The following is a 26,715-nucleotide window of genomic DNA, read 5'->3' as shown; positions in this document are numbered from 1 at the left end:
TGCACTTGTGAAGGGCAAAAATCGTGCGCATGAGTTAACTTCACGTAGAAAAGTAGCAAAGGTGGCCACGCCTTTTCAGATTGACATTAGCTAGCTGTGGCCACGCAACGCTCGATAGCTACTAGTAGTACTAAGGAACCCGTCAAAGGTATACCTTGAATAGAAGTTTCAGTACCAGAATGAATCATCTGGGCCTAAAAGTACCGTTCATTAACACACGATCCTAATTCGGATGCACTGTCGCACCTTTAGAATAATACTAGTTGTAGTGGTAAGTTTATGTGCGTAGCTTTTGCAAAAAAAAGCTGGCTGAGGGATAAGTGACGACTCGAGTGATGATTAGCATTGAAAAATCCATGGATCGAGAGTGAGGGCACAGTGATGTTTCAAATTAGATTTCACGCTTAATTCCGAGCTTCGTCTGATGGGACTCGCCGCAGCTTCCGAAGTTGATCCCATTTCGAAGGTGTTTGACGGAGAGCGGTCGGGGAACGTACAGACACCCACTGCGCAGTTGCGCGACAATCTCGCAGTGAATGAACTCCGCGTTCTCGACTGCTCCCCATTCACTATCCCTCATTCACTATCAGCTGACACAGCCAGGGTTCCATAAATTTCGTCGCCCGCCCTCGCTGCTGTGTCTACAAATCTTCTTCCGCAACCCTCCTTTCCCAAACCTATTCCTCCCCTGCCTTTCTCTCCATAGCGTTCGCCCGATCCTGCAACTTCAACTTTTCGACATGTCGAACTTCTTGAACCAAGACTTCGGCTCCGAGGATGAGGACGAAGATTTCAACCCTGTGCCCGTCGCGGGCTCGGATGACGAAGACGCAAAGGTAAGCGATGATCAATCACTGAGCTGTTAAGTCATGGAACTAACCCATTGTGAAAATAGCCCGCGAAAGAAGATGGCGATGACACCGGTGCCTTGACGCACGAAGGCGATGCTGAGGCCGAAGATGAAAAAGACGAAAAACACAACGATGCGGAGGACGACGAGGAGGAGGAAGATGACGACGATGAAGAAGAAGACGAGGAGGAGGAAGAAGTGGTTCGTATCAAACAGTCTAAGAAGCGCGCAAGGAACTCACTGACTCTGGTTGGCGTCAAGAATCGTCCACGCAAGCGCAGAAGGGGTGGTGTCCATAATTTCTTCGAAGAAGAGGCCGGCGTCGATGAGGAGGAAGATGAGGCCGAAGACGAAGAGGATGAGCTCGCCGAGTTCGGCACCGAAATGCACCCTGACGACCTTGATGCCCTGCCCGCAGGTGCTGAAACCGATGACCGACGTCACCGACAGCTGGATCGCCAGCGTGAACTTGATGCGACGATGGACGCGGAGAAGCAAGCACAGATGCTGAAGGAGCGATACGGACGGAACCGTGCCGCAGCGACCGATGCGCTTGTCATCCCGAAACGTCTGTTGCTTCCCAGTGTCGAAGACCCTAGTATTTGGGGCGCGCGGTGCAAGCCTGGAAAAGAACGCGAAGTTGTCTTCAATATCCAGAAGCGAATCCAAGAACGCCCGGCCCACTCTCGAAACCCTTTGCGCATTCTTTCGGCCTTCGAGCGCGGAAATGTCATGCAGGGCTGGTTCTACGTCGAAGCCCAACGACAGCCCGATGTCATCGCGGGACTGGACCAGCTCAACCATTACTTTCCCTCCCGAGGGCTGACCCTGATCCCGGTCAAGGATATGCCGGATCTTCTTCGTGTACGCAAGTCGGAGGAGCTCCACCCCGGTGGATGGGTTCGCGTCGCGCGTGGTAAATACAAGGGTGATCTGGCTCAGATCGAAGAAGTTGAAACCAATGGCCTCACCGTCACGGTTCGAATCGTTCCTCGACTGGACTATGGCATGAACGAAGATGATAATGCTCTGGCGCCGGGCGCCGATGTCAAGCGCAAGCGAGCTACCAACAAGTTCCGCCCGCCGCAGCGGCTCTTCAGCGAAGCAGAGGCAAAAAAGAAGCACGCCAAACATCTATCTGCTACATCTGGCCTGCGAGGCAAGTCATGGAACTATATGAATGACAATTATGAGGATGGTTTCCTTATCAAGGACATGCGCCTGAACCACCTGACAACCAAGAACGTGAATCCGCGGTTGGAAGAAGTGACAATGTTTGCTCGTGGATCTGAAGATGGCACTGCCAACCTGGATCTGGCCGCTCTTGCCGACACAATGAAGAAGTCAACCGCCTCAGACTCCTATCAGCCCGGTGACCCAGTTGAGGTGTACCGTGGTGAACAGCAGGGCTTGGTCGGTCGTGCGGAATCGACTCGTGGTGATATTGTTTCGCTGCGAGTTACCGAGGGAGAGCTGAGTGGTCATCTCATCGATGCTCCTGTCCTAACCCTTCGGAAACGCTTCCGCGAGGGTGACCATGTCAAGGTCATCGGAGGAAGTCGCTTTCAGAACGAGTTGGGTATGGTGGTTGAGGTCAAGGACGACAATGTTACCATTCTTAGCGACTCGACCATGGAGGAAATCACGGTTTTCAGCAAAGATCTCCGTCTCTCCGGTGATACTGACGCTGCAGCTAGCAAGGGGCCTAGCTACACGGGCCAGTGCCGACTTCACGACCTTCTTCAGCTTGAGTGAGTACATGGCCGCCTTTCTTTTTCTTCTTCTTCTTCCAAACTTCTATTTCAACTGCTAACACGAAGAACAGCAATTCTACCGTCGGTTGTGCCATCAAGGTTGAGCGCGATCGCATCCAGGTTCTTGATCAGCATGGCTCTGTCCGCGATTGCACTCGCTCTCAGGTCATTAACATCATCAAGAGAGATAGCTACAAAGCCGTCGACGCGGACGGTGCCGAGATTACAGTCGGTGAAACCATCAAGGAGCCCCTTGGGGAGAAGAGAAAAGGAGAAATTATCTATATTTACCGCGGAATCGTTTTCGCAATCGACAAAGAACGGGTCGAGAATGGAGGTGTCTGGGTGACGCGGGCGATTAACACTCGTTCCAGTCAACCAGCAGGCGGTCGCGAGTTGCCCTCTCTTGACAAGCCCAACCCGCAAATTATGAACCAGCAGCTTAAGAATAACTACGCGAGTCCTATTGCCATGCCATCGACGGGTGGTCGTGACCGCCTGGTTGGCCAAACTGTGAGTATTCGCAGGGGCCCGCTCAAGGGTCTGCTCGGCCGTGTCCCGTACGCGAACGAAAAATTGGCTTGTGTCGAATTTGTGTCTGGTAAAAAACCAGTGATGATTCCCCGCGAAGATCTTCTCCCGAGAGAGTAAGTCATGACCTTGCAACTTGAATCTACCCCATATTCCATTGCTAACGTTTGCTAGTCCAATCACGAACCAACCAATCCACAACTTCGGTGGCCGTGGCAGGGGATCTCGTGTCCCTTTCGGATCGTCTACCGCACCTCCCCGCCGAGATGGCTGGCAAGGTGGGCGTACACCAATGGCTGCCCCCGATTCCTCTCGAACCCCAGCCTGGGCTGGCGCTTCCTCTTCGCGCACTCCTGCATGGGGTAGCAGCATGAGCGGTTCACGTACCCCTGCTTGGAAGAACGACGGATCCCGAACTTCGAACCCTTACGATGCTGGAAACCGTACCGCTTACGGCGGCGGCAACCGCACTCCAGCCTGGAACACCGGCTCCCGTACCCCCTTCGCTGGTGCTGGCGGTGACGACGCCTTTGTAACTGGATCTCGCACTCCTGCATGGGGTGCCGGGAACCGCACTCCTGCCTGGGGCAGTTTGGCTAGCGCCCAAGACCAGCGTGATTTCGATGATGCTCCTACCCCGGGCGGATACTCTGCTCCTACTCCTGGGGGGTATGCGGCCCCGACTCCGGGTGCGTCTGCACCAACCCCCGGCGCCTGGGGCGCAGACGTCCCCACCCCCGGTGCTTTCAATGCGCCGACTCCAGGTGGCTTGCCCAAGCGCAGCGGCTATGACGCTCCTACTCCTGCCGCCTACGATGCCCCTACTCCGGCGATGGGTGGTGCCGCTGCTACGCCTGGTGCGGGCTATGGCGACGAATACAGTGCTCCTCAGTACGAGGAGAACACACCTAGCCCCTGATCGTTCTATTTTGCTTTTATTTTTCGACAGTTTTCAATTTGCAGACTGAGAAAAAAAATTTGTTCTCACTTAGGGCAGGCGTCGACCACCATCATGTATTCTATTTTTACCAGCAGCCTTCACCAAGGTTATTCTTTATCCATATGGTATCAGCTATTCTTACTTTTCAAGGTTATCAATCTCTATTTCATTCTGTTCGAATAACATGACCCTTAAACTAAATGTGAGTCTATCCACGCTCTGCTCTAGTACACTGGATCAATCTCTGCATCTTCGAACATAGATCACCGTCGAACAGAAATGTTCACCCTCGCCAAATTGGAACATCTCATAGCCCTGCATCATTGCCGTGACCCGAGTTGAGCATGGAATGGTCCTGGGTACTTATTAGTAGATTGTTGGTATCACCAGCTAGGTACTGTGTACACAGTTAAGTGGACAGTCTGTATGCTCCAAAGCAAAAAGTCAATTGATTCCTGTTGATAGATGTAGATGTAGATGTGTTCTCCGGTCAGGTTTCAAGATACCCCTTAATCCCATGCACGGACAATCGGCGGTCACAACACCGGAACCGCAGCTCCGCGCAAGAATGCGTACACCAAGAAAGGGATGTTATGTCCCGACATAGATAGAATCATTATTGAGTAGTCAAGTGTGTCTTACCCACTCATCTTTCCTTTGACATCACCGCCGTTGTAGTCGACTGGCTCCCAGATCACTACCGCTGGTCGATCAATGTGCGCCATAATTTCCTTCACTGGTACGTTGGGTACACACGAGAACAGAACTGACTTTTCATCTACCTCGAGCCATGCACAGGGGTCATCGATGACTTCCACACCATGCCTCCGAAGTACGGCATTATCAGCAGGCTTGTAGTCTGAATCCTGGGCGTAAAAGTTGAAAGCCTTGTGCTGAGTTTGCAGCCATTCTTGTAGCGTCAATACTAATGCGTGTTGGAAACCAAATTGATGACGATTATCAAATCTTCTCATTGTAGCGATACTTCCCAGGGCAACAGCAACGATTTTATTTATGTCATGCTCCACAGAAGACTGATTCAGAATCTGTAGAACTTTTTTGCACATGTCAGTTTCCCTCTAAGTTTGGAACAGCCTTTGAAGAACTCGGTGAGAGACTCGTAGGTAAGGTCCAGAGCCTTTGTCTCCGGTTCTTCGGTGGGTGGTGCAGTTTCCTTGCACAGCTCGTATATGCGCAGAGAGCAAAGGGAAAGCAATTCTGAAGGTGGATCCAAGCCTTCTCCATTCTCCAGAGATGGTGTCTAAGATGCGGCCGACACTCATAACGTATTTCTGGCTCCCCGCTGCTTGTTGTAAGCATCGAAATAAACTAGATGGACCGTATGAGATTCACATTTTCGGCGAGCAGGTCGGTTTTTTATACATGACAAAACGCAGTAAATCGCGGGTGTCGCCAGTCCTCAGTAAATGCAATTGTTGTGCCTGCCACACCTTTAATGACAATTTGACCTCCGGAAACAGAAAATTTTGGGACTACTCATGAATGGTGCGGATGCTATCTTTTGTGAAGAAAGGTCTCCCCGCATCGTAAAGTTGGTCGGTATGAGCGATGGCCTCTTCGATGTTTTGCAGCCCGTCGGAGGGAGCGCCTTCATGCCAGCTCAAGATCTAGGCGATTCTTCAAAGTCACTTAGCTGATTTTACGAAAATCAGTTTCGTAAGGTCCCTCAGTGGCGCGGGATTCCAACCATCAGCAGTATTCTCTCACAGCCGATTCATGAAGCTCGGCAATTATGAGTGGCTCGTCGGATGAAGGCCAGGGTAAGAACGAAGTAATCATGGGTACACTACCGCCCTGTGCTGGCAAAACATTGATAATGGTGGGGGATATGGTAGTCCCGCTGTTGACACATCAACCATTTTTGACTTTCTTCCTGCCTGACTTTCCAAGGTAAGGTCTCGACTAATATCACTTGGAACCCTCTTCTTGAACATCATATGGAACTGAAATCGCATTTTTCTTGATGATTCCCCGTACTGCCCCCGATTCTGGATCTCGGCGGGTACATTTCCTATTTTGGATCTACCGACGAGGGATAGCCTTTAGCTTTTGGTCGATTCCGTTTTCAAATTCCGGCTAACCTGAATTTAGGATGCAGCAAAAGGTCTCCTCTGTATACCTGACAATTACGCTATATCGGCTTCGCTGATCGGTAGACATCGATCCACCATGTGGCGTCACAGTGTATGCTGGACGCCATTACTTTGTCTACCGATGTCGGAAGCAGTTCCATTTGAAGCACCTTTGTGGATGGGGATTGTCGGAAGACTGAATTTGTCTAGGCTTCCGTTGTATCCAGATTCCAAGGTTTCGGTGAAATTGCATCGCAAATGTTGGGGTTCGCAGCGCGGGGCGGTCAGTTGAGGGTATATAAGTCTGGGGTAAATGCATGACTTGCACTGGTGAAGCCCAAAGAAGATTCTTTACTCTCTGGCAGTTGTCTACGCTACATTGAGTTCTTCCGTGCCTGATCATGAACAGATTAATCTCGCCGCATTGCCTTAGGTGCCCTACTTTTCGAGCTGGAAAATGCGCGGGTACAGCTAAGCGGCTCTTAGCGACGGAATCATCGCGACTCACTCGAAATGACAAAAAAGAGGGCGACATCTCGTCTGTTTTCTCAACTTTCTCCGGCAGAAAGAGTCAACCACTGCCTGAACGCTTCCATGAGTTGAAGCGTAACTTGACCACTGGCTTTGAAGAGCAGATCCAGCAATCGTGGGATGACTTGGTCGAGACTCTGAAAGTGCGCACTGAAGAGGTCGCCTCCAAGCGAGAGTCTGTGAGCTTGGCCCCTTCTTCGGATCGAGATTTAGCGATATACTGACGAAAACAGATCATCCCTCAATTGAACTTCTCGGATATTCAAGCTGGCAATGTTGCCCCCGAAAGTGTCAACGCCATCCGGAGCACTGGTGTTGCAGTGATCAAAGGAGTTGTGCCGAAGGATGTTGCAGAGGGGTATCTCTCTGACATGCGTCAGTATGTGGCTGCACACCCTTTCAAAGGCTATCCATCTGATACGGAAAATAAAGTATGTACAAATCGGTTGTGATCTCTTCATCTTCCCTGGCTTTCTTTCAGTAGAAAGTTTTGTCCTGATATTGACAACGAACAGGTTATCTATGAATCATACTGGAGCCCTTCTCAGGTGAAAGCGAGGTCGCACCCTAACATGCTCGCCACACAGTCGTGGATGAACCAGCTATATTCCGCTGATGCGGATCAAAAGGGTAAGCGAAGCCCGAACAGAAAGCGCATTTCGCTGTGCTGATATATTTTAGTGGATCTCTCCGTCCCACTCAGTTACTGTGACCGAGTTCAAATCCGCCCGCCTGGCGATCAAACCTTTGCCCTACCGCCTCACGTCGACGGTGGAGGAGTCGAAAGGTGGGAGGACCGCGCCTACAACCATGTCTACCGCAAGATATTCCAAGGAAAGGTGAGGAGTCATTCACTATCCCGCTTTATCAGCACGGCCATCTGATATCACGACAGTGGAAGGAGTACAACCCATGGGATCTAACTGGCCGACTCGACGCCAACATGAACATGTATGATGCACCAGGAGGATGTTCAGTCTTCCGAGCCTTCCAGAGCTGGCTTGGATTATCCCGTCATGGACCCCAACAAGGCAAGTTAAACAGCAAAATGAAACCCTTTCCAAGCTGACTCCTTGGCTCGTCAGGTACCCTTGTCGTTCATCCAATTCTACAGCCCTCCACTGCGTACTGGATGCTTCGCCCCTTTTTCAAGCCTACTCAAAAGGGCTCCTTGGACGGATGGAAGTTTTCCCTCGATGATGAGGATGGAAATACTTTCCTGCATGGTGCAAACCCTGGAACTGCTCAAGAGCATACTCCTGGCCACCACCCTCATCTGATGCTGAATGAGACGATGATACCTTATCCAACAGTTGAGTCAGGTGACACCGGTAAGGCTGTCAATAATCATTAAGACTGAACGTGGCTAATATTCATAGTATTTTGGAGTGCCGATACTATTCACGGTACGGAGAGTAACAACACTGGCGACAACGATGCTTGCGTGTTTTACATTCCATCCGTTCCGCTCACTCCCAGCAATGCGGTAAGAAAATCAATCACAAGCTTGTGGTCGCGTGCTGTACGCTGACTTCATTTAGCAATACGTCGCGCAGCAGCGTGATACTTTTTTGAAGGGCGTCCCCCCACCAGACTTCCCGGGTGGATTTGGTGAATCTGAATTCACTGATAGGGCACAGATTGGAGATATCCAATCTGAAGCTGGTAAGATGGCTATGGGTCTTATTCCCATTCAGGTTAACGCAAAGAGTGACAATTCGGCAAATCTTATTCGTGAAGTGAACGGAATTCTAGGTTACTAAGGGCGGCTTCAATAGGACCAAAGTTTCGTCTTAGATTTATGTTACTTCGCCAGTCAATCTTACAATAATTAGTTGACTGTATCTATCTATGCTGTCAGATCTGGTAGACATGTTCAAGAATGTCACATTACGATTGAATGGACCGGTATTTGGAAAAGAGAAGGCAGATGCTATCGTCCAGATGTATTCTAGTGATTTAGACACTTGGAGGAATATCGATTTGGGCACATACTGGGATATTTAAGAAGTATCTGCCGAAACTTACTAGAGTACGCACTGGAGTGCCCAACCAGTACGACAGATCCAAAGGATATGTTATTATGTACCACATAACAGATGGGTACTAATGGGATGGTCGGGAAATTTTGTTTACAGATTCTTTTCGACGTTAATCGATTTTATTATCTAATTTCACCTACAAGTCTCATTCTGAAAATTTTAAATCAGAAAAAGAGGGCCCTGCAATTCTTTGCAAGGACGGTGAATTTTGGAACTGACAGTTGATTGGTTGATTAGAATCTTGACTGAATGTAACCGAAATTTCTTGGGCTCCTCAGAACAAGTTATTTAGCACGAAAGTCAAAGAGAATGTACATACAAATGTAAAATTTCTATGTTCAGGTTAGTGCCCAGTTGGCTTCAGCAAATGAACATCTATGAAACCTTTAGTAGCACACCGGCTGCTCTAGTTCGAACTAGCGAAATATATGCCCAGATCAGTCCAATCCTTACGACACCCCTCATCAGGTTGCACAGCAGGATACCATCTGTAACTAGGGATCCACATCCTGCGACATATCTCCATCTCATTAAAATAACCCCGTTTCATAACACGGATTATAACAGGAAGATCGGCCATCTAGCAACATCAAGCGGGGTTCCTGGACTAATTCTCTGTACTGTAGGGCAGAGGAAAAGTTGCCAAGAAGCAATAGAATTCCACCACACTTGACTGCTCTAGATTCGGATAGAAAGCTACTCGATTCGAAAGTTTCGATATGTCATAAAACCATAGAATACCAGGAGCACTGTGAAGGCCTTCCTAGGAGAGGCTTCCCAGTATGGATCCTATCAACTCAACACACAACCACTCCAGTGCAACCACGCCGATATAGACATAGATATAAGTATTCGGACACACGATTGCCAGCAAAGCACACTCACATCATTATTAAGCATCACATACGTACGTCAGTGCCTCCCAATAAGGCTCACAGCGTGAAGAAGAATTGTGTCTCCTGATCACTAGAACTAAATGATTCCGGATAGAAAAGCTTTTGGCCGGGGGGAGGGTTTTTATTATGCGAAGCATCTGGAGAAGGAATACACCGTTGAGGAAAGTTCGTAATGTAGAAGCGATGAATTACAGTTGATGTCACAAAGCAAGGTTTAACCTAAATACGAGAGCAAAGAAATCCAGAGAAAGCAAGCTTTGATACATAATGGTAGTACTAGATATCCCCCCCAAAGAAGGAAGGGGCTCGGCTTCCTGGGCTTCCATATCTTCTCGATATGGCTATGCGCACGAACAGGTTGACATAGATGACCCAGTGTCCGAGGAGTTGGAAACAATGGACGACGAAGAAGGCGTCGAAGTCGCGGGAGCGCTCGAAGACGGGCTTGCGCTTGTGCTGGTCAGGGGCTCAGGATCAGACGTGTTGCACAAGCTGCCAGTCTTGAGCCCATTATCGAGCAGACATTCAGCTTTGTCGCCGTTCTTATTAAAGAAGGTGACTTCTCCGGTCTGGTTGACGAGGATCCAAGCAACATTAATGCCGTTCGCCTGGCCACATGCCGCGACATCAATATAAGAGTACTCTATGCGTGTGCCATTCACGACCTGGCTCATTTCTGAGATAAATTCAGATCAGCATGTCTCGCTGAAAATTTGCTTCACGTTGAGACTTACCTGAACAATCGTCCCTGTTTAGTTTTGCAAATGATGCAGAATAGCCGAAGCAGTCATGGTGATCGCTAGAGTATATTTTACACTCATGGTCCTCATCGATGACCTGGAGAGCGCCGCCTAGGCAATTTTCTATAAAAACCCCCACAAGGACCGCGGGGATTGAGAAACGCATATTGATGAAGTCGATATCGATACAATAAGCTCTGTGATGGGAATTAAGACTATGCTACGGCCTTTCATATATTAAGGACCTGGCTGGGCGCAATGACGAGGCCGAGGTGGACATCCGAGGCACTTAGCATTCCCTCAGGCGGAGCAAGTATGAGACGGCGACCACCTACAAATGTGGGCCGCCAATGCTTCTCAACATTGCTGTTCAGTTGCGAACGTTTCTCGTTGCTGGTTCTGGTCATGACTCCAGAAAATTTGCCTGGCAGTGGCAAGCCTTCTGCGGGACAATTTGCGTAGGAAGTAGGACTCGAGATAGTAGTGAAGCTCTAGATTTTCCTCGGCATTTACGATCATTAAATGCTATAGCTGGAAGTCACCGAAGGGAATACATGCGAAAGTCGTTGAAGGGCAAGAAGGGAATCGGTCAAGGAATTTGTTGTGGGGATCAATTGAGAGTCGTTGAAAATCAATTCTGGGGAGCTGTTGGAAGGTTTAGTTGGAGGGAGTCTTTGAAAGGTATCACTGCAATGAACCGTTAGAAAGTATCGTTGAAAATAATCAATCAAAGGTAGTCGCTGAGATAATAAATTCTAAACTGTCGTTGAGGAGATTATTTTTGGGGGCCGTTGAGGGAAAGAATTTTAGGTAGTCATTGGAATTATTAAATCTAAGATTGGTTGAAGGAATATTAAATTGATGTCGGAGCATTCAATGTAAGAAGTCGTTGGAACTAACTGGAGGGGATCGTGGAAGGGGTCGTTGAAGAAATAATTTTTAGGTGGTCGTTGAAAGTATCAAAGGAGGGGTTGTTAGCAGAATTTGTTTTATAGGATTGATAAATAAAGAACCTCTGGACGATTCAACTTTAGGGAGTCGTCGGTGGAGTCGTTGGAGGAAGTCGTCGGATGAATTTGTTGAAGGGAGATGTTGAAGGGAGACATTGAAGTAACAACTTCGAGAAAATGGTTAGTATAATCAAGTTCTGAGTTGTTGAAAAATTGGTATGGAGAGTTGGTGAGAAAATTGCTGAAGGGGGTTTACTCCGACGCTCACTGACCATTGTCCCCACTGTTAGCCTCAGAGGAAACCCCGATTATGCAATAGAAAGACACCAATAAACGGAATGCATGTTCTCCTTATTCCACCACATTAAAGAAGCCGGTTCCTTAAGGAGGCCTAGAACCACTATTATTAATCGACAAACCAAGTAGAAGTACCTGTCCACGAGTGTACCAGTTTCAGAGATATGGAATCTTCTGAAAGACAAGGAAATGTTATCTTCTAACTAGGTATTTACTAAGTTAGTTCCATTATATTCCCTGCAATAATTTTTACTTTGGTAGAGCTGCAATAGTGCATTTTCTCTGTTTTCAAATCTGTATTCCAATCGACAGGCATAGTCGAAATTTTGTATTCTAGTTGATGAATATAAAGCCAAACAAGGCCTTCGAAGTCAACTGCTTAACTGTGGTCCTAGTTCCCCTCTATTGTAGTAAAGTTATTAGGATATCCGGATAAACGTTGTCGGCCGTCGGGTATCGAATCTCGCAGGTAAAACAAGGTTATCCGACGTCCAAACACGCGTGGAAATTGACACGAAGTGCCGGGCTGCATCCGCCAGGCGCAGGCAGAAAATGGATGCCCAGATTTGGAAGTCAAGATTGGTCTTGGCCCTGCTTTTCCTTCCATTTGTATTCAGCCAACAAATAGTCACGTGACCAACCGGAACGCTTTTGTCTCCCCACTCTTCTCCTGCCTTTAGCTAATTCTCGCAAGTAAACTTCTCGATCTTCTCCCGTTCTCCTTTTTCTCATGCAATCTTGAATTAATTGCTTTCGCAATCCAATACGCTTTCGCCAAACACGCGCTGCGGATGATTTTCCGGCGGTTGGCACGCGGCACCAAATCCGACTCGGAAAACCGGAAAAGCATCTCATCGGGCGAGAGATGAAGAACGCGGGGCAATACCCGCCGCGGGGGTGAATATAAAGGCAAAATAACTGCCACGTCGGAATAACGCCCTATGAACCACCATCATGGCGACAATGACACAGACAGCCACTGCGGTGGAAGTGCAAGATCCGCAAAGCAAAGCGGAGATCGCGACGCGCCTGCTGAACGGCACACTGCACGCCGGCTATCCTCCGATCGAGCAATTTATGACAATCGATGGTTTGCTCAAATCGCATGCGGCGCATCCGGACCAAGCGCGGAAGCCGCTAATCTGCTATCCTGTTCGCAGGGCTGATGATTTCGAAGAGTATACAGCCGGAGAACTGGATCGATATACAGATGTCGCGGTGCAATATTATATCCAGAAGGGGCTTGGTCCAGCGGTAAGAAAAGTTGACATGATGCTTTTGGATCTATCTAATTTGGTACAGGACCCGAATCTGAAAGAAGCGCCTGTCATCGCGATGCTGGCTGGCTCGAGCTTTGAAGTCATACTCACCTTTTTTGCTCTGAATCGCCTTGGATACGCGGTTCTCTTCTTATCCACACGACTCACAGCTCCAGCATATGCCCGACTCTTGGATATGGCGGATTGTAAGCAAATGATTACTCTGGGCCAATACGAACAAACCTTCCGAGAAATCTGCACCGAGCGGCCTGGCTGTACCAACTATCTGATGCTTCAGCGTGACAACTGGCTCAACTGCACATCACAATCCTTCGAGCGCGCGGGTGTAGATCCGGTAAAAGAGGGAAAAAAAATTGCATGGATCCTTCACTCATCTGGGAGCACGGGATTTCCCAAGCCAATCTACCTGACGAATCTCCAAACCATCGCCAATTGGCGCAAGAGCTTTGGCCTCCGACTGTTCACGATCAGCCCACTATTCCATTCACACGCCCTGATGGAACTGGGTCGCGCGTTTTACACCCGAGCTCCAGCATACCTTGGAAACCACTCTCTCCCAGTCACATACCAGAATCTGTACGACGCACTACAAGTGGCGCAACCTCAACAGATCAGCGCTGTCCCGTACGTGATTAAGCTCCTAGCGGAAAAGAAGGAGGGTATCCAAGCCCTTACAAAGCCAAAACTTGTGCTATATGGAGGTTCTAGCTGTCCCGATGATTTGGGAGATCGGCTTGTGGCCCAGGGTGTGAATTTGGTTGGTAATTATGGCGCAACAGAGACCGGTCAGATCATGACTTCGTTCCGACCTCCTTCCGATAATGAGTGGCAATATATGCGACTGCATCGTCCGGTTGCTGATCACACATTGATGGATGAGATCTCGCCTGGCGTTTTTGAATGTGTTGCCCTTGACGGACTGCCGAGTAAAGGACCATCAAACTCGAAGCCGCCATTTTCGTCGAAGAACCCTGAGAAAAGCTTTCGCACATCCGATCTTTTTACTCGCCACCCCGATCCAAAGAAGAGCAATTACTACAAATATCTGAGTCGACTCGATGACCGCATCACCCTCGTCAATGGAGAGAAAGTCCTTCCGATTCCAATCGAAGGTCGTGTTAGGGAAGAGGAGTTGGTTGGAGAGTGTGTTGTGTTCGGTTTTCAACGAACAGTCCCTGGAGCACTCATCTTCCGTGCTCCCGGTAAAGCCACCCATCTGAGCAACGAGCAGTTCTTGGAAGCTATATGGCCGGCGGTTGAGGCAGCCAATGCTCGAGCAGAGACATTTTCGCGCATCCCGAAAGAGCTAGTTGTCATCAAGGGTGCTGATGTTGCATACCCAAGAACCGACAAGGGAACATGCATCCGTGCTCAAGTGTACCAAGTCTTCGAAGAAGACATCAAGAATGTCTATGACGGCTTTGAAGGAAACAACCAGAAGAAGGGCGAACTTGCTCTGAGCGTTCCCGAGCTGGAGAAATGGCTGCTTGAAAGATTCCACCAAGACTTGGGCGTGCCTCTTTCGAATGCTGACACTGATATCTTCGGCGCTGGCGTGGATAGCTTGCAGACAACACAGATCTGGAGATATATTGTGCGTGATCTGGATATTGGAAAACACACGGACAGCCTGAGCCAGAACATCGTTTTTGAGAAGGGAACTGTCAGCGAGCTCGCGAAGCATCTATATCATTTGCGGACTGGACAAACATTTGAACAAGAGGACGATATGCAGGTCATGCAGGAGTTGATTGAAAAGTACTCCAACTTCACTCAGCATCATCCGACTATCTCACAACAGCCAGACTCAGAGGTCGTGGTCGTTACCGGGGCTACCGGAAACCTGGGTGCCTTTGTAGTTGCTGAGCTCGTTAAACGACCCACTGTCTCCGAGGTTTGGGCTATTGTTCGAGCCCCGGGACAAGCAGCTGCTGGTGTTCGAGTTTTCAAGGCATTTGCAGATCGCAGCATTGCTCTCACAGACAAGGAAACCGCAAAGATACACGCCGTTCCAAGCGACCTATCCCAGCCCAACCTCGGCTTGGAAACATATGTCCTGGAACATCTCCTGTCATCCGTAACTTCAATCGTGCACAGTGCCTGGGCCGTCAACTTCAACCTGGGCGTTCGATCATTTGAACAACAACATATCCGCGGAACGTACAACCTAATCAACTTCTGTCTGCGATCTAAACTACCCTCTCCTGCCCGCTTCTTCTTCTGCTCCAGCGTGAGCGCTGCCAGCGCAACCCCCAAACCAGCCTCCATCCCCGAATCCGCCGTTGAGAACCTCGATCACGCCCAGAAAATCGGATATGGAAGATCCAAACTTGTCACCGAGCACATCACTCGCAATGCAATGCGTAAGACTGGCATGCACGCTCGAGTCCTACGTGTTGGCCAGCTGGGTGGTGATACCGTCAGTGCACAATGGAATGAGACTGAAGCCATCGCGCTCATGTTCCGCAGCGCTTTGACGACTGGTGCGCTTCCGGAATTGAATGAGCGGCCGACTTGGCTACCGGTAGACCAATGTGCACAAGCCGTCTCAGACCTCGCGCTCAATCCCGATGCTGCCAAATCTTCTGATACGGGTCTGGTTTATCACCTCGTCAACCCGCACTCGTTTAGCTGGAAGAATGATCTGCTTCCTGCTTTGAAGAAGGGATCTGCGCTCCCTGACTTTGAGATCGTTTCGCCGCAGGAGTGGTTGACGCGACTGGCGAACAGTGACCCCAACCCAGAAACAAATCCTAGTATCAAGCTCATTGATTTCTGGCGAGGAAAGTATGAGAATCATGTACCAGCGCAGAACATTGAGGGTGAAGAACAGAAGCCGGTTGGGTTGTTTTTTGAGACTGATTGTACGATTCGGGATTGTCCTTCGCTGGGCCAGGTGAAGGATCCTGTTGCGGAGGGGTTGATTCAGAGGTATATTGAGGTGTGGATGAAGCATTGGACTCATGCATAAATTAGATACGTCTCGACGATATAACAAACTTTATACTGTTATTTCTTTTATCGCTTGCTCTAGCTCTCTGAAATTTTTATAGTGGTTTCTCTTTCGACCTATTGACGACTTTATCAATGATATCTGCGGCCCATAGGCACTTCTCGTCTTGGAAGCGAGGCGCGATGACTTGGACTGCGCATGGTGCACCATCCACCTCTTCTGGATGGTCTGTTAAATCATTAGCCAATAATGTTCAGTCAGCAAAGAGTGTGGAAGAGCCTACAGTCAGGTTGCACATCATCACCCGTCTTCATCTCATGCGGATCCAACTCCTTGGACGCCTTTCCAAACGGAATGATACAAGCAGGGTACTGAATATTGTTAGTATCCAATCATCCAAGGAAATAAAACCTAGGCTCTCTTCACTCACATCCAACAAGTTCCACAGCAATGTATAAGGAGGCCACCCGTAGGTGTCGTATCCAACGGCTGTATTCTGAGCACCAGGGGCAAGAACTACATCAAGCTTATTGTCCACCCAAGCATGGCGCCAGGCATTACTGACACGGCTTTTCGCTTCGTGAAGCGCCTGGATCTTTTCGAAAACATCTAGTTCCTGATCCACCGGCCACGGACCCGAGAACATGGGCGATGCGAACTTCGCAACCGAATTGACGAGTGGCTCGCCGCTCGCTCCGACATGGTCCTGGTGCGGAGTGTAGGTGAAGGACTGGAACCCGAGGCGAGAAGCGTAGGCCACAGATAGATCCTCGTTGGTGTCATTGCCCACAGGAACGACGCGGTGGCCGGCACAAGTCAAGAGAGCCACTGCTTTTTGCAATGCACGCTTGACAGGGGGGTGCAGGGGGAACTGTTTATCCTCCGCCAAGAGACCAATAGTCAAGCTTCCATTATGTCGTGAAAAGGATTCCGGGGCGGAGTTCCAAGGAACTGCGACTGCTGTGTGGTCGTACCTCCATGCTTGACCGTTGCCGACAATTGTCTTCATAAATAGCTGCAGGTCTGCGATACTGTGACCCAATGGTCCAGCCGAGGGAATAATGCCGGGGATTCCCTCCGTCACACCGGAAATCTGACCACCAAAAGGAATGCGGGCTGTGGTCGGCTTGAAGCCGTAAACACCGCAGCAGAGAGCTGGTATGCGAATCGAACCTGCAACGTCGGTGCCGACTCCTAGTATAGATCCGCGGAAAGCGACCAGGGCGCCCTCGCCCCCACTGGATCCGCCGGCTGTGAGGGAGGTGTTGTGCGGGTTTAGTGTTCGACCGTAAATGTTATTTTCCGAGTCGCCGGTCTAGATGGTGTCAGTATTTTCTCGTCTGGTGCATAGTTGGGAGTCAAGTTACCATCATAGTCTGAGGAACATTCGTCTTCACATATACAACTGCCCCGAGATCCAACAACATCTCGACCAAAGCCGAGTTTGTCGTCGCGGGACCATGTTTCAAAAACTCCACATAACCCACTGTCGTCTGCAAGCCCTTGACGCAAAAGCTATCCTTGAGACTCACTGGCAACCCATGCAGCGGCCCAACAGTCTTGCCCTCGCGAGCGATAAATTTGTCTAAAAACTGAGCCCGCTCCAGCGCCTGGGCGAAATAGGTCTCGGTGAGACACGATGTCTATATGAAGTTTTGTCAGCTCTAAGCCACATTAATGCATGCAGCAACGTTGGAGTGCATTGCATACCACCTGCTGCGCGATAGCCGCCCGTTTACAAAATGCGGTGGTCAGCGCCAACGAGCTCGTCTGCCCCGAAGCCAACTTGGCCAGCAACTGCGCCACCGAGTAGTTCTCTGTGAGATCCAGCTCGACGTCTGAGAGCAACCCGCACGTCCGAGGCAGGTCGGACTCGATCGGGCGGCGGGAAATGTGGATATCTGGGCTGAGGGTCCACGCGTGGGGGATCTTTTCGCGACATTCGCGCTGCTTGCGCGTGACGAGGTCTTGCCAGCTTGGACGGGGTGCCGTGTCGGTTGTCATGGTGAGTCTGTTGCTTGCGGCGGAATTGTATTTTGCTCTTGCAAGTTGCTATGCTGTGCATTTATATGTTTACTGATGTGTGCAATGATAGCGGTCGAGGGGCCAGGCCGCCTCAGCTGCGTCTCCACTGATGTCTCATCTTTCCATTGGACGCGACGGTGCGTCCACTTGCCTACTTGGGATAGCTCCTTTGCCTCGGTACGCCTGATAGATTTGATTGAGATGATAGTGCTCGTTAAGCACAGGGAAGCGTTCTCGGTGATTCTAGCAATCTAGGATTCGGTAAACAATAACTCCCATCTGCCGTCGTCTTTATGCCTTTGCCGTGACACTTTCCGGCTTGCTGTCAGGGAAATTGGTAAGACGATACGCATCGATCCAGATCTTTTCGCCGGCGCAGGTCATCACGCCCACACAAACAAGTCCATTAAGCCAATTGTACGGTCCCGGTCCAGCCTCCACACGCAAATGTGAGAAGAACTCCACGTCGTCTTGTGTGACCGTCGCTGGAGGCGCCATCATAGAGTCAACCTCGACTTGCTTTGCATATTCTGTTCCTGGGCCGGGGCGATAGAGACCGTGGGCACGAATGTAGAGATGGTGGTTATTCGACGTGCGAACAGTATAACGTGCGTCGAGCTTCATAGACTGGTGATATTTAGACATGAAGTGTTCAAGGAAGGAACGAAATCGACATACATGAGTCCCCTTGATAACCGTCGCCCAGTCTGCTCCTCCCAGTGGTAAGACACTGCCTTCTATTCCGGGCCCTTTCATGCTGCCGCGCACGATGTTGGCGATGCTGCGGATGACACCAGCTTCATGGGGTGCGCCGATGTTGATTTCTTCTCTGGCGATGTCACACTCCAAACGGTAGAGGAAGGAGAGCGACGGCAGTCGCATCTGTGGACCATCCGGGAAGATGGTGTTGCCGGGCGAAGGGGAAGTAGACATGATTAACCCAGAAGTTGTTCAAGAATGGCAGGTCTCGGATGCTTACATTCCTCCGAGACTGGACTGCCTTTTATGATATTCTGTTCATATTGCTGACCATACTAATATTGTATTGTTCCGAGAGAGAAGAAGCGGGCCAGGTGGAGCCGGTCTCCCAGCAGCTCCTTCAAAGAAGCAGGTCGACCCTCCGCTCTCATCGTCTGCCTAGGAAAATACGACACCGTCACAGGGGCTTAAGTCGGCACTTTACCAAGTTCAGATGGGATCAAGGGAGGTGGTGTGACCCTGTGACTAGCGAGGAACAGGGAAGTCCAAGAGGCAGCACCTGATTAGCGTGCGATCTACTCGGGTCTTATTTCCAACGCCTCACTGGGCCCTATTTGAGCTTGCTTTTTCCTGACCGTCTCAACATATTTACTTCTACCTTCTCTCGCCAAAGATCTCGAGCCTCCTTCTACCACAACACCTGTTCTTCTATTTAATACTCTTACCAGCAGACATCATGCCTTTCGCTCAGATGCTCCTGGGTGATCCTGCGATCCCCACCGTTGAGCGCCAACAAGCGCTAGATCGCATCTTCGCCGATCCAGGAATCCCACAAGACTCGACAACCTCACCCTTCTGGCTGAAAGAGCCTCATACAGATTTCGTGACTCATTCCTCAAAACCTCTCCCTACTGAGGCGGACGTGGTGATCATCGGATCTGGTATTACCGGCGCATCTATCGCGCGCACCTTACTTCAAGATCGCACGGGACCAAGCTCCTTGAACAAGGCCGTGCATTCTGTTTTCATGCTTGAAGCACGGGATATCTGCAGCGGAGCTACCGGGCGAAACGGCGGGCATATACTCGAAACAGCAGACGAGTATGCCGAGCTGGCAGATGTCTTTGGGGACGAAGTTGCGAAGAAAACACTGCGTTTCCGACTCGCGCATTTGAAAGAGATGCTTAAAGCGGTTGAGGATCTTGGTCTCACTGAAAAGACTCAGGCGCGGAAAGTCCAGTTCCTGAGCGCCTACTTTGGCGAGGAGCCTTGGAAAGCGGCGCTGGAGCGTCTTCGTCGCTTTCAGGCCGGTATGCCCGAGGAATCTGCCGAGTGGATCGCCTACGATAGACAGTCGATGCCGGAAGAATTCAAGCTTTCTCGTGCTCACGGTGTTATCACTGGGCCTGCAGGCGCTCTGTGGCCATACAAGTTCGTGACGGGCGTCCTGTCCCATCTGCTTTCTCAATATCCAGAGCAATTTCGTGTCCAAGGTCATACTGCAGTGACCGCGATTCACGACAATACATCTTCCGACTACAAGTACCGAGTTGAGACGAGTCGCGGTGTTATTTCTGCCCGACATGTTATTCACTGCACAAACGCCCACGTCACCCATCTAGTCCCGGGCCTTCGAGGTCGCATTTTCCCGCTTCGTGGACAAATGTCCGCCCAAACACCCGGCAACAAGTTCCCCTGCCAGGCAGCCGAGCACTCCTGGATGTTCAGCTACGATCGCGGCTTCGACTACCTCACCCAACTCCCCAGTGGACAAATGATGTTCGGCGGAGGCTTCGCGCGCAGCGAAGGCGGCGGTATCGCCGACCTAGGAATCGCAACAGACGACGAGCTAAGTCTCTACTGCGACATCCACCTCTCCGGTGCTCTCCCCGCCGTGTTCGGCCGTCAAAACTGGGGCCAGGTGAAAGGCGATCCTGTCCAGGCGATGTGGACAGGTAACATGGCTTTTAGCACAGATGGTTTTCCCTGGGTGGGACAGCTGCCTAGCTCTGTCACGCACCGTGCTGGATCGAGTAAGCACGATGTAGGGTCCGAGTGGGTATCTGCGGCTTTTGGTGGTGAGGGCATGGTGCAGGCTTGGCTTTGCGGGAAGGCTCTCGCAACTATGTTGCTTCTCAAGGAAGGACTTGCCTCTACTGAGGCGGATATTTCGTGGTTGCCCGATCAAATGATTGTGACCGATGAGCGTATTGCCTGGGCTATTCTTCCACGGACGGTTGAGTCACCACATAAGGCTAGTCTGTAGGGTTCTTGATATTGGATTGGGTTGAGGATACTGTACAACCTTGACCCCCATGATGACCTGGCCTTTTTTATTTCTACCTTTTTCCCCTTTTGTCTTGTGTGGCGGGAGGGTTTTTTGGGCTGGGAATTTTGAAGCCTTTCATACCCCAGTTGAGCTCTAGAATAAGAAACAGGATGCAATTTCTTCGGTTTTTTTTTTTTTTTTTTTTTAAGATATCCATCGTAGCTACAATCTTTACTTCTGGATAGGACATCACACATTGTAGGAATTTGAATTGTCCTTGACTATGTACCCTGAGTGACGGTGCAGATTCGCAAATCGCAATAGTCACGCGGCAACTCTCGATCACGCCTGATAATCAACTAAATGTTTTGTAATCTTCTTAGTGTGTAGCCAAGCCGCCCTGCTGTTCAACAAGACGATAATACCTCGTCGCCAGTCCACGCCGAGCCGCCTTTCCCCAGAATATCATCGGAATAGTCAGGCTTGATACAGCTAGACTAATGAAGCCACATGTAATGAACATATTCTGCAATCCATTTCGCGCAATCCAAGGCGAGATGGCAAATGGGACTCCGATGCTAAAAGCATTACGTAGAAACGCAATTGCCGTGAATGCATCGCCGGTGATCTGTTTTGTCAACGTTAGTATTGAGGGACGAAGATGATCAGAGGAAACCTACATCGCGATAGCTGTCAATGACGAGCGTCAGGGCTGCGTCGCCGATACTACCGAGACCGAAGCCAAATAAGGCGCCGGCTACACTGGGATAGATCCAGTGCATTCCCTATCATTCTTCAAGTTAGCAAATTGATCGATCAAGCATGGATAAGTAGAGGAATCGTACTCGATCCAGCGTGACACCAAACATTATTAGCCCGCCTGTCATAGTGAGTATTGGTAGATGAAGGATATAAAGACGCATCTCAGGCTCATAGAATCCCTTGTTCTGACGAGCAAAGAATAGGATGGACCAATCACCCAGAACACCACCATAAACCGAACCGAGCAAGTTCCCAATAAACGGACCTATACTCATGAACCCAATCTGCTCAGGAGTAAAGTTATACGGGGGAAGGGGAAAGACGAGTGCAATGACACTAGGCATGATAGTGAGCCACATGACGCCAGCAGCATACTGCAAACCAGAGTACATCACAGCGGGGAAAGTGAAGAGGACATAGAACGGGCGATAATAGTATGGCCAGATCGGTTCCGATGTGGGTGTGAAAAGAGCAAGTCGTTCCCGCCATGAGTTAAGCGGGATTGTCGGGTCAAGCTCATGATGGTGAGTACTTGGCTCAACGGATACCGAGGCTTTTGTTACGGAAGGGTATGTTGTCTTTTTGTCGGGGTCGTCCAACAGGTCAATTTCAACATTCTCGTCGGTGGCTGCGGGCTCAGATCGACCAACAATAACGGGTGTGTACTTTGTTTCTTCGTAGATGATTATGAACAGAACAAAGAAGATGGCGTTGAAGACTCCCATCGTGGAGTAAGATGCCCGCCAGCCTTGTCTGGTCGCTTGGGTCCCTGCCCCGATGGGGGCGAGGAAACTCTATCGTGCGTGTTAGAAGGGCTGTTTAAAGTGGCGAGTCATGAGTCTTGATTATATTGGGGTGGGACGTACACCGATCATCACCATCGTCATGTATAAACCGTTCATGGTGCCGCGGTGATGCACGAAGAAGAGATCCGCTATCTTCTCTGCGTCAGCAATTTCTCCGAAAAGCGGACAGGAATGGCAAGTACCGTAATCTCTGCGATCGCCTCATTAACTGCGCCACCCAGGCCTTGGAGTAAGTTGCAAATATAAAGCTCTGTGAGGCTATTCAGCCTAGACGTCCAATACGAAGTAGCGAGCATCAGGGCAGTCGAAACGATATAAACGGGTCGACGACCATATTTCTTGGCAAGCGGAATGAAAAGAATGCAACCTGTGGCAAGACCGACAAAGTTGACTGACATCGCTTGATTCAAATCCGTGTAGCTAACCTGCAGATCGATGGTCATCTGCTGCCAGAACAGGGTCTGGATCGAGAGCCTGTTCTCAAAGAAAGATATCAGCAATGAACAATCCATGATGAAGGGCAGTACCATACGCTGTGAAAATGACTACTGTCATCCCTAGGACAAGTGTCCAATTCACGGCCTTGCGAGTTGTACTCCAATTCTTTGTTCATCAGCTTGGAAGCGAGTCATTATGCAGGGAGGCTCGGGACCGACCAATGGCTCATTTGGATCATTTGTCGGGATAGGATCAAGCATTACAGACCGTTGTGCCCCAAGCTCATACCCCCCATCTTCTACTAAGGATGTTAACAATATTCCCTTGTCTCAGGTAGTAACAATGTCATACCGCGAATCAGTAGAAAGGTGCCGGGAGGAAGACGTGCATCTTCCTCGGGCGACATATCAAGACGAACAGCCATTTCGAGTATCGGAGCAAAAGGATCCAAGCCAACTCAGGTCCATAAATGAAGGGGGCTGGTGGTGAAACATGGAGATATTTAACACAGTCCGCGAGGCTGTAGCAATTACTAGTAACGCGTCCACATGATAAGAGCCGAGTCTGAGCTCGCGCTACCGTCACGGAGACCTCGAACATTGCGGTGATAAGCCACCAGCAATCCGGAAGTGGAAAACCTTCGGTCACGTCGGGATGCGGAGAAATCGCTGCCTGGTTGACTTGTAGCGGCGACGCTACCCACATTTTCAAGGCGAGGGTCGGCCTTCCGAATGCGGGAAGGAGCGTGCGATAAACGTTGTCGGTCCCGGTCCCGTGGCTTTGGTTTAGCGTCGCGTGGACTGGCGTGCTTGGATCGCTGGTGCTATCTCCACTTTTGACGCGCGACGCTTCTCTCTTGGACTCTCTCTGTTGAGTAGGTGGACGCACTTAATTTGGCTGGTGTTGATATCAAACATCTCGATGCGAGCAAACGAGATATTGTAGAGCTAGCACGAGATTCTCCAGTCGAGTCTTTATCGTACCAGTATTCGGTCGCTTATTTCAATTTATCGCTCAAGGATTATCCTTTGCGCCTTTTGTCCTGATCTTGCAAGAAATGTCTGTAGGAAAAATCAAAGTTGATCTACTCCAAGTGCATGATGGTCTGTTACCATAATCCTCCGTCTCTGATACAAACTGACAAACAATATGGAATGTGAAACAGATCGTTCTCTTGCTACTACAGCTCGAACAGTCGATCTTGCCTTTGCCGCTGATCCTTTGATACGGTGGTTACGGCCATATGCAGCAGCGTCGTCCCAGCCAGATTCAACGGCTCTCAAATGGCAGTATCGTCGGGTGCAATCGATTATGGCGCACGGAACAGTGCTTATCTCAGCACATGTTGGCCAAATGATGCATGAGTTCCCGATAACAAAAAAAGAAGCGGTTGCATCTCAGGACTCAGATACAACACCTGGGAAGACAGCTCAATTGGTCTGCTCTGAGCAGGTCAAGTCAGCCGAAGGGCAAGATGCAGGCGCAGTAGTCTTTTTGTTTCCACCGAAAAAGCAGCTAGACTGGTCGTTTTCCCGACTCTTGATGAAGTGTAAGGTCTGGGCTTTGGACCTCCTAGATCCTGTTTGTGATGAGGGAAGCAAGATGAAGGTATCTCTCTCATGATTTTGTCACGACTCAGATCTAACACAGTACATTCAGAGAATTGACAAATTGATGGCCGCACACAGCAAATCGATGCAATTTCTGCAAAGAGAGTACAGTGGTAATTTGTGGTACCTCGAAGTTGTTGCGGTGCATCCATCTTTGCAATCACGCGGTATCGGTCGAGGTGTAATGGAAGAGATCCTGGAGCACATTCACCGGCAGCCAATATACCTCGAATGTACGCGAGAAGAAAACCTTGGGTTTTATCAAAGTCTCGGTTTCCGACTTATTGAGGAAGTAGAGCTGACCGATGATGAGGTCCATGATGAGACCGGGAGGGTGAAGTACTGGGCCATGATGCGTGCAGACGAGAGTACTTCATAGACAGCGACAGCTCCAATTCAAAGCAATCCCATCTCCACTCCTCTTTCTCTCGCTAGATCGTCCACGCTCAAGTCGGAATCCTTGCGTAGCCACATCTCTTCCAGTAGGCCAAGAAGTATCTCATCTTGTCGTGAGCCCAAAACACATTTCCGAATTGTGGATTGCCACTGCGGGTTCTCGCACATAGCCGAGACCTCCAACCCAGCCACGAAAATGGGATAGAGCACGGCATTCTTGATAAACGCATCTTCCGTCGGTCTCTCGGCACAAGCCAGACGTAGAGCATCCAGGTTAGCCAGAATCCGCGCCACTAGCGCAGTTGTATCTGCAGGGCACTGTTTTGGTTGTCGCCACGTCGAGATATCTAGTACGACTTCCTCCCGTACAGCAGACCGTATATACCGACGAAGCGATAGGATACCAGCTAGCCGATGTGCCTCCCACAAATAGCATTGCATGAAACTGCCTATCTCACCCGTCCAGTCCATGAAACTTTGTTCTGTTGTCTCCTCTCCGATCCCCGCAAAGATGTCTAGCAATGAGCGCGGTAACCCACTTACCGGTTCGACGCCCAGCCGAGGTCCTGCCGGCTGGCAATACCGGCGCCAAATGCCGATGCAGGGTATTTTACGACCGATGCATGTCTGGCGACCGACGGAAAAACAGGGCAGGTCCATCACCCCCATGACCTCAAGCAGATGACTGCGGAAAGAGGATGGAATGGATGGTTCTTCGGATAGTCCGTGACTCTGTAAGATGTTGTGCATGCCCTCCAAATGCATTGTCCAAGGAAGACCGTGCATTAGCTAAGAAGCGCTGGTCAAGATGGTTTGTTTGTCTGGGATGGATGCTTGAAACAAGCTCTTTGGGGTTACTCACACCAATGCTACACAGCAGGAGTCCCGCGGTCAACGTCCCATCGGAGAGGGTTGTGCTGCGGGCAAGTTCGGATCGAAATTCTCGTAAAGCGGCGTCGAAGTACTCAAAGAAGCGTGGGCTGTGGGTGCTCACGAGCGATAACTGGAATGCGAGGCAGATCGTGTATAATGCGCTGGATTCTTGGCAGAGCTGGGGCAGTCGAGGTTGGAGCATGCTGTCTCGGGCAGTAGTCGAATGCAAAACATTGATTCCATCTCTGAGAACTGGGAAAATGGGTCCCATGTTGAGCTTTCTCTGAAATCAATCCAAAATTTGAAACAGGCGACTCACACTCTTTGAAGATCAGTTCATTCTCCTCGCCCTTCTCCGTCTTGGACGAAGGCGAATCCCCCGATTCAGAAGACATCACATCAAACTCGGCTGTTCGAGGCAGACAGTTAGTATCTTTTTTTTCCCTATTCGTTCATCTTGTAGGAGCTCACCATTTGTCTGTCCCTGTGCCCCCAACTTCTTCCCCTCTCTCCTCAAATCCCTCTGTCTCCCTTTCGGCCTCGGCGGAATACTCTTCTCGAGCGGCTTATCAGCCCCCGTATACTTCCCGCGCGACGCGATGCCACTTCCCCAGCGCAGTCGTACCTCATATCCCTCGCAATCTACCCCGCGTCGCGAACAGTTCTGACAGGTTGGGCGAGTGTTATCGCAGCGCCGGCGCCGGCGCTTGCAAGTCCAGCACCCCTGATATGAGCGGGTCGACATGCCGAATGAAGGGTAGCGTGTCTGGCGGCTTCTGGTCGCGTACAAAATCGCTAGCGATGTACGAGCCAGTCGAGATCGTAAGCACCGCGCTTGGAAGTCCGGAGTATCTGACGCTGCATTAAATGAATGCATCGACAAAGAAATGCGGGGGAGGTGGAGCTGGTGGAGCGGCTGCTGATAGCGCGTCGGATTGCCTTTTTGGGATGATAGTGCTTATCAGCAGGTCTAAGGTACT

General features: G+C 50.1%; 10 protein-coding genes across 10 annotated transcripts; 5 read left to right on the top strand and 5 right to left on the bottom strand.

Moving 5' to 3' along the window:
• Positions 1 to 424: 424 nt before the first annotated feature.
• On the top strand, positions 425 to 4,054 carry spt5 (transcription elongation factor spt5; the record flags this gene model as incomplete). Its single annotated transcript, XM_056621799.1, has 5 exons — positions 425 to 532; positions 600 to 836; positions 896 to 2,601; positions 2,676 to 3,251; positions 3,310 to 4,054. 5 exons carry the CDS (start codon positions 425 to 427, stop codon positions 4,052 to 4,054), a joined length of 3,372 nt encoding a protein of 1,123 aa, XP_056472605.1.
• Positions 4,055 to 5,828: 1,774 nt separating this feature from the next.
• N7532_009307 (DUF1479 domain-containing protein) lies at positions 5,829 to 8,462 on the top strand (the record flags this gene model as incomplete). Its single annotated transcript, XM_056621798.1, has 9 exons — positions 5,829 to 5,856; positions 6,655 to 6,878; positions 6,933 to 7,130; positions 7,215 to 7,329; positions 7,381 to 7,538; positions 7,595 to 7,730; positions 7,785 to 8,030; positions 8,079 to 8,185; positions 8,241 to 8,462. The coding sequence occupies 9 exons, from the start codon at positions 5,829 to 5,831 to the stop codon at positions 8,460 to 8,462; spliced, it is 1,434 nt and encodes a 477-aa protein (XP_056472604.1).
• Positions 8,463 to 9,978: 1,516 nt separating this feature from the next.
• N7532_009306 (uncharacterized protein) lies at positions 9,979 to 10,543 on the bottom strand (the record flags this gene model as incomplete). Its single annotated transcript, XM_056621797.1, has 2 exons — positions 9,979 to 10,313; positions 10,372 to 10,543. The coding sequence occupies 2 exons, from the start codon at positions 10,541 to 10,543 to the stop codon at positions 9,979 to 9,981; spliced, it is 507 nt and encodes a 168-aa protein (XP_056472603.1).
• A 2,035-nt stretch (positions 10,544 to 12,578) lies between these two features.
• On the top strand, positions 12,579 to 15,875 carry N7532_009305 (uncharacterized protein; the record flags this gene model as incomplete). Its single annotated transcript, XM_056621796.1, has 2 exons — positions 12,579 to 12,878; positions 12,927 to 15,875. 2 exons carry the CDS (start codon positions 12,579 to 12,581, stop codon positions 15,873 to 15,875), a joined length of 3,249 nt encoding a protein of 1,082 aa, XP_056472602.1.
• A 76-nt stretch (positions 15,876 to 15,951) lies between these two features.
• gmdB (general amidase GmdB) lies at positions 15,952 to 17,861 on the bottom strand (the record flags this gene model as incomplete). Its single annotated transcript, XM_056621795.1, has 5 exons — positions 15,952 to 16,085; positions 16,141 to 16,228; positions 16,288 to 17,172; positions 17,225 to 17,500; positions 17,568 to 17,861. The coding sequence occupies 5 exons, from the start codon at positions 17,859 to 17,861 to the stop codon at positions 15,952 to 15,954; spliced, it is 1,677 nt and encodes a 558-aa protein (XP_056472601.1).
• A 312-nt stretch (positions 17,862 to 18,173) lies between these two features.
• On the bottom strand, positions 18,174 to 18,815 carry N7532_009303 (DUF3237 domain-containing protein; the record flags this gene model as incomplete). Its single annotated transcript, XM_056621794.1, has 2 exons — positions 18,174 to 18,509; positions 18,561 to 18,815. The coding sequence occupies 2 exons, from the start codon at positions 18,813 to 18,815 to the stop codon at positions 18,174 to 18,176; spliced, it is 591 nt and encodes a 196-aa protein (XP_056472600.1).
• A 502-nt stretch (positions 18,816 to 19,317) lies between these two features.
• On the top strand, positions 19,318 to 20,847 carry N7532_009302 (NAD(P)/FAD-dependent oxidoreductase; the record flags this gene model as incomplete). The annotated part of the gene is made up of 1 exon (XM_056621793.1): positions 19,318 to 20,847. One exon carries the CDS (start codon positions 19,318 to 19,320, stop codon positions 20,845 to 20,847), a length of 1,530 nt encoding a protein of 509 aa, XP_056472599.1.
• Positions 20,848 to 21,229: 382 nt separating this feature from the next.
• N7532_009301 (putative MFS transporter) lies at positions 21,230 to 23,280 on the bottom strand (the record flags this gene model as incomplete). The annotated part of the gene is made up of 8 exons (XM_056621792.1): positions 21,230 to 21,478; positions 21,531 to 21,635; positions 21,696 to 22,406; positions 22,479 to 22,550; positions 22,601 to 22,892; positions 22,951 to 23,021; positions 23,075 to 23,157; positions 23,208 to 23,280. 8 exons carry the CDS (start codon positions 23,278 to 23,280, stop codon positions 21,230 to 21,232), a joined length of 1,656 nt encoding a protein of 551 aa, XP_056472598.1.
• Positions 23,281 to 24,005: 725 nt separating this feature from the next.
• On the top strand, positions 24,006 to 24,845 carry N7532_009300 (GNAT family N-acetyltransferase; the record flags this gene model as incomplete). Its single annotated transcript, XM_056621791.1, has 2 exons — positions 24,006 to 24,464; positions 24,516 to 24,845. The coding sequence occupies 2 exons, from the start codon at positions 24,006 to 24,008 to the stop codon at positions 24,843 to 24,845; spliced, it is 789 nt and encodes a 262-aa protein (XP_056472597.1).
• Positions 24,846 to 24,862: 17 nt separating this feature from the next.
• On the bottom strand, positions 24,863 to 26,480 carry N7532_009299 (Zn(II)2Cys6 transcription factor; the record flags this gene model as incomplete). Its single annotated transcript, XM_056621790.1, has 4 exons — positions 24,863 to 25,651; positions 25,725 to 26,018; positions 26,044 to 26,144; positions 26,207 to 26,480. 4 exons carry the CDS (start codon positions 26,478 to 26,480, stop codon positions 24,863 to 24,865), a joined length of 1,458 nt encoding a protein of 485 aa, XP_056472596.1.
• Positions 26,481 to 26,715: the final 235 nt, after the last annotated feature.

This window comes from Penicillium argentinense (genome assembly GCF_028826775.1).
Source record: "Penicillium argentinense strain IBT 30761 chromosome Unknown utg000009l_segment0_segment0, whole genome shotgun sequence".
NCBI lineage: Eukaryota > Fungi > Ascomycota > Eurotiomycetes > Eurotiales > Aspergillaceae > Penicillium > Penicillium argentinense.
Note: the sequence above shows the minus strand (reverse complement) of the source record. Positions and strands in the feature narration are given on the sequence as shown.